Raw genomic sequence first — 6,193 nt, 5'->3', positions numbered from 1 at the left:
AACTTGATTTAGACATCGAATCCTTCGACACAAAATATTGAAGGGTGTTACAGAGTTTACAACTTACATATACATGATTAACATATCATAGATTTACCAAATCGCTCTCACAGTTGCAGTTTTCGAATGGCATAGCCCTCCGCCACACATGACGTATGAAGCCAGCTACCCCTCTTCCCACGCGCAAATTGGCTGGTGAATGCAGAGCATTTTTACCCTGTATTGCAATTCATGTAATTTCCGTGACCTAAGAAATATGTGTAGATGTTGATTGTCCTTACGTGACCAAGCTGCTGCTTTGGGTCAGCATCTTTCAATTATATACCCCAGGCTTCTCCAGGCCTACCTGTTGATATTTTGTCCCTATTACTGACGATATAAGAGATTTCCCATGTCTCTATATTCTAGCCTGGTGGTCCTTTCTTTATATTCAGCCTCTTCGTGGGATCTCTATCTCTTTCATTATTAATTGTTCTCACTCCTCAATCCTTAAAAAGCTTTGCGTAAGTGATGCTATTGATCATCGGTGCTGTTCATAATTTGGTTTTCTCTGCTTTAATATATGTATTATCTGTTTTCTGAATCTGGGTTTTCTCTCGTTTCTTTTCATGCATGTCCCAATACCTATTCCACTTCTTCTGCCAAATGGGAGTTCTTTAAGTCCTGAGTTCTGGTCTAAGATAAAATGATGTTCTCTCCCTCCACCGGGGGCGCCGCGGGGGCGGCGTCTCTGCCTTTATTATTATTTTTTTGGCTGCCTTTCTTCTTTCTTGTCTTCTTTCCTCCTGTTTTAATTATTTTTGTTGGACGTCAGTACGCCAAGGAATATTTGATTGGCGGTATCTATCTGTCTCTGGAATTAAAGCACATTAGCAAACATTACTTGTTGAACCCATATCTTAATTTTTTGCTGAAATGATTTTATCTGTCATTCTGCACGTCGCACGTGAGGGTTTTTTTGGCTGAATCTTGATTTATGAAATGCAGAATGCTAAGCTGCTGATATAGTTTGCCCCGGAACTACTTTTCTTGAAGACAATTAAAGGCTTCAAGAATGTCTACCCTTTCTGCTGATGTTTCTCAAAATGGTACTATCAAGAATGTTGATTCGTCGAGTAGTGTTTTTGAACTAGAAGAGTATGATTTCTCCAAGTTGCCAGATAGGCCTAAGAATCTGAATATAGATAGACAGCGATCATTTGATGAAAGGTCACTTACTGAATTACCAATGGGACATTCTCCTTGTCCCCCGTCGAGGGCGGATAACTACTATGGAGCTTTAGATCATTTTGACGGTTTTTTTTCCCCCAGTAAAAGGTCTCTCCTTAATACTCCGAGGTCATTATTCGGATACGAGCCACATCCCATGATTGCTGAGGCATGGGAAACTTTACGCCGTTCATTGGTCTATTTTCGTGGTCAACCGGTTGGGACCATTGCAGCATTAGACAGTTCTGAAGAAAAACTCAACTATGACCAGGTGAAGCAAGTGATACATTGAAAACGTTACTTCTATCTTTCTAGAGCAGTATTTAGTTTTCGCGAACAATTTTTTTTTTTTTTGACTCGTGAGTAGTAGCAATTTAATTCATTTTCACTTGAGAGCACGTAGGTATTAGAACATGAAGATTGGGTTCTGATTTGTGGCGTTATCTCGTCTCTTCTCAGTTAAATGCAGGGATTAAGGTGCTGTAATCTCTAGTGAATGTGTTGTTTACCTACGTTAACTAAAGGTTGATTGGTAGTTTATATTCTACTTGATGCATGACCAGCGTTAGGCTACCAACAAGTATGTTCATCATAAATGGGCTTTTAGAGTTGTTAGAATGGCAGAGCGCATGGCATGAAATAGAGATTCCTAATAGCCAGTCCATGGATAATATGGAAAATCATTTGCAAACTGTCATTTGGATAAGGTGTTGTTATGCTTTATGTTATTTTGAAGAAAAAATTACTATTAATTTTTTTATCTGTTTTTCTTTTCCTCCAATTACTCTATCTGCCTCCAGCTTGCATTTAGATAAAATGGCATATGATACTTTTACAGGCCTATTCCATCCTATTCCATTTGTACATGTGGTGATTGACATCTTTTTTTCATGTAGGTGTTTGTCAGAGATTTTGTTCCTAGTGCATTGGCCTTTCTGATGAATGGAGAACCTGAAATAGTGAAAAATTTCATCTTGAAGACCCTTCGGCTTCAGTCATGGGAGAAAAAGATTGATCGATTCCAATTGGGAGAGGGTGTGATGCCTGCTAGTTTCAAAGTACTCCATGACCCAGTCAGGAATACTGAGACATTGATGGCAGATTTTGGCGAGAGTGCAATAGGAAGAGTGGCTCCCGTTGATTCTGGGTTTTGGTGGATCATATTACTTCGAGCATACACAAGGTCAACAGGAGATTCTTCTTTGGCTGAGATGCCTGAGTGTCAGAAAGGCATGCGGCTAATTCTCAGTTTATGCCTTTCAGAAGGATATGACACATTCCCAACTCTTCTTTGTGCTGATGGATGCTGTATGATTGATCGCAGAATGGTGAGTTCCCGACAGTCTATGCTAATTTTTAGTTTTGTTGCTTGTGAGATAGGCTTTTCTCTACATTTGTTTCTTTGCTTTTTATTTCTCCTTTCTTTAGAACTCCTCTCGCTCAATGATCTTATGGTTTTGATATGATTGGAAGTAACAGGAATGAGTAAACTACTGTCAGTGAGAAATGACTTTGGTGGTTGACTGGAGCTTCTCCAATTCTTACACCTCACACCTCACAGCTCAAAACTTTCATTCACATATTGCTGATTTTTCATTAAAATTTTCATCATGGAGTTGATTTTATGGTATCAAAGATATAGCTTCTACATCTATTATTCCACATCCCCTGCTGAATGTTAACATAGATCCAATCAGCATCATATTTGTTGCTTGCTGTCCAATAGATACAAAGTTTTGTAACACTGTGTTTTGGATAAGCAAGATGCCAATGGAGGTATTAGACTGTAGTGAACTAAAGATACAAAGATATTACACCCATAAAAACAAATAAGAACACAGCTCAAAGGCACATCAGAATTTGCTTCCTATATGTCAGATGTCTACTTGATCCCTATGCAATATTTTTGGCCGTTTGCTTTAACTAAACTTTGTAAGGCTAGAATTAGTGGTTGTGAATCGTGCTGGAAGCCTAAACATATGGAACTGTTTGTAAGGTGCTTCTTGAACAAAAATGTCATTGTTGGAATAGTGATATTAAGTATTGTTCTGTAGAATTGAGAAGCTAGTTGGTCTCTGAATATTCAATGGAGGAGTAGGTGTTCAGTTTAGAAACCAGAAATCCAGAATTAAGTGTGTTGAGCATTTGACTCTTCAGATCTAGAAGGTGGATGTACTTAAGTTGGAAACAGTACCTGACTACTGGTATGCAATCAGCTCAGCTTCTGTTTTGCAGAAGTTCAGAAAAAAATTACAGTTGGAAAAACCATGCAGTTAATGGTTTTTAAATTGTTGTCCTCCTGTCTCGCATGATTGAGGGCTATTATGGCTGCAAGGCTCTGGAGATTTTTGTTTTTGTTGTACTTATCCCTCTGGAAGATAGATTACAATGTCATTATCCATGTTGGTCAATGATGCTCAGTCGCTATTCAGATTTTAAGAAGTTCCCTTCTTCTTCTTCTTCGTCTTCTTTTTTTGGGGTTGTGATTCAAAATTTAATCCTTACTTTTGTAGGAAAGCAATTACTTCATGTACTTACTTGAATTGACCAATGATCACTAAATCAGAAGCTAGTGTTTATGCTTGCAATCAAACACTGCCAAAAGCTCTTAATTTTTGCTTTCAAAGGGTGAATGATTAGTTGGAAGAGCTTTTTCCTTAGCATTGAGTTCTATGCTCTCATGTTTTAGAGTATTATTTTTCCTTTTCTCCTCAGGGTGTTTATGGATACCCAATTGAAATACAAGCACTTTTTTTCATGGCCTTGAGATGCGCCTTGGTTTTGCTCAAGCAAGATGCTGAAGGGAAGGAGTTTATGGAACGGATAGATAAGCGTCTTCATGCTTTGAGTTATCACATGAGAAGTTACTTTTGGATAGATATGAAGCAGCTCAATGACATATATCGGTATAAAACTGAGGAGTACTCCCACACAGCAGTAAATAAATTCAATATCATGCCTGATTCTCTTCCAGAATGGATATTCGATTTCATGCCAACACTTGGTGGCTACTTTGTTGGAAATGTTGGCCCTTCAAACATGGACTTTCGTTGGTTTTGCTTGGGCAATTGCATTGCAATATTGTCATCCTTAGCAACACCTGAACAGGCAACTGCCATTATGGATCTTATTGAGTCTCGTTGGCAGGAACTTGTTGGAGATATGCCTCTGAAGGTTTGTTATCCAGCTATAGAGGGCCACGAATGGCAGATCATTACTGGATGTGATCCAAAGAATATTAGGTGGAGCTACCATAATGGAGGATCATGGCCTGGTAAGCTTTCATTTAGAGTACCATACTTTGCAATTTAATCGGAAGTGCACCTGCGCTAGAAAACAGAACAATCTGATGATTGTTTGTATGTCTGGTTTCAAGTTCTCAAGTAACTTGTTTCTTGACTACATCATAGTGGTTTGTTGGTTGAAAAAATGCTTGAGTTTTTTAATGGTTATGGTCTTGAGATTGTCAAAAGAAGAAACAGTATCCATTTTCTGAGGTGGATATTGTTGTACTGATTTTATGGAGTTGTTAAAGTATCGTTACCGTGTACCTGCATATTGATGCTGGCATCCTTCTTGTTGAACGGTCATGGACGGGGTGATTATTTTTATTTTTTTATGTACTGTAATTGCTTTATCCTGAAAAAGTGAAAAGTGAAAAGCTTGCGGTATCTGTATACCTTTTATCTGGGTAAAATGCTTAGATTAATATCATTTTGGGTGAGGCAATACTATAGAGAATGTGAGAAATGAACCCTTTTAAGGTTTTGCTTATAATTGTTTAATTTTTCGTTGCAGTGCTATTATGGCTCCTGACAGCTGCATGTATCAAGATAGGACGGCCTCAGCTAGCACGGCGTGCCATTGAACTTGCTGAAACCAGGCTTTCAAAAGATGGCTGGCCTGAATACTACGATGGCAAACTTGGTCGGTTCATTGGGAAACAGGCTAGAAGAAACCAAACATGGTCCATTGCTGGCTACCTGGTCGCAAAAATGATGCTTGAAGACCCTTCACATCTGGGAATGGTTGCACTTGAAGAAGACAAGCATCTGAAGCCTGTCTTGAGGAGATCATCATCATGGACCAATTGAAGCTTCTCCATGTTCTTTCTCCTTGCCTGCGACCTCAGTTTCTCCCTCATTTCTCGGGATGAATGGAGATACTTGCACAGTTGAACCAAGTAATTGAATAGAAGGGAAAGGGCAAAAGGCATATATTTGGGCTATAGGAGGGACCAAAGATTTTTAGCTCATCAAGAATTCTGTGAAAGATGAGCTTTCCTATTAATAGTTTTCAGTCAGGAACTTGCACTAACCAGTTAGCAGATACATATGATTCTGTCGGCTCTTTTACTTCTAAATGCTTAGCGTTATCTGGATTCTTTTCTCCAGCTAGTATTTTTTGCTGTCATTTTGCACTTAGTATAAAGTCTCTTCAAATTTTCTTCTGTTTCAGAGTTTTTTTTTTTTTTTTTTTGGATAAGTAAGAATTTATTAGTACATAAGAATCAAAATAACATACATGATATGTCTCAAATCAACAACTTTAGCTTACACAACTTACATTCGATGCTAATGTCACAACAGTTTGAGATACTTTGTGTGCCAATTACAAAAGAAGCAGCAGCAGCTAACACTAAAATTTCAAATTGAACAAATGTTCTTTGGTAACAACCAAATCCTTTGCAGTCATTTATTAGTATCCGTCTTCTTGACTTTTTTAAAGGAGGACAATCTGCATCTAACTATTTGAAAGATCTCTTCTTGAACAACTTTTGTATCCCTGCATTCATTCCTGAATTCCCTTGATTTCCTTTCTTTCCAAATGCAGCAAAACAGCAGCTGCTAACAAAACTCTTGCTTGGGTTTTAGCAAGAGATTTGCCTTCCAAGTGAATTCCAACCCAATCAATCAAATTGCTCCAATTGGTTTGAGGCCATTGGACAGCACATTTGGATTTGAAAAAACTCCAAATACTATTA

General features: G+C 38.2%; 1 protein-coding gene across 2 annotated transcripts; it reads left to right on the top strand.

Annotated features, from left to right (window-relative positions):
• Positions 1–429: 429 nt before the first annotated feature.
• LOC113763438 (probable alkaline/neutral invertase B) lies at positions 430–5,635 on the top strand. Of its 2 annotated transcripts, XM_027307257.1 has the most exons (5): positions 430–503; positions 988–1,480; positions 2,106–2,537; positions 3,925–4,483; positions 5,008–5,635. In XM_027307257.1, the coding sequence occupies exons 2-5, from the start codon at positions 1,055–1,057 to the stop codon at positions 5,301–5,303; spliced, it is 1,713 nt and encodes a 570-aa protein (XP_027163058.1). In that variant the 5' UTR covers positions 430–503; positions 988–1,054; the 3' UTR covers positions 5,304–5,635. The 2 variants fall into 2 exon arrangements, with proteins under 2 accessions (XP_027163058.1, XP_027163059.1); XM_027307258.1 differs by lacking the exon at positions 430–503 and having other exon boundaries at positions 905–1,480.
• The last annotated feature ends 558 nt before the right edge of the window (positions 5,636–6,193 follow it).

The sequence above is a fragment of the Coffea eugenioides genome, chromosome 2, assembly GCF_003713205.1.
Source record: "Coffea eugenioides isolate CCC68of chromosome 2, Ceug_1.0, whole genome shotgun sequence".
Classification (NCBI taxonomy): domain Eukaryota; kingdom Viridiplantae; phylum Streptophyta; class Magnoliopsida; order Gentianales; family Rubiaceae; genus Coffea; species Coffea eugenioides.
This window is presented reverse-complemented; position numbering and strand designations above follow the sequence as displayed.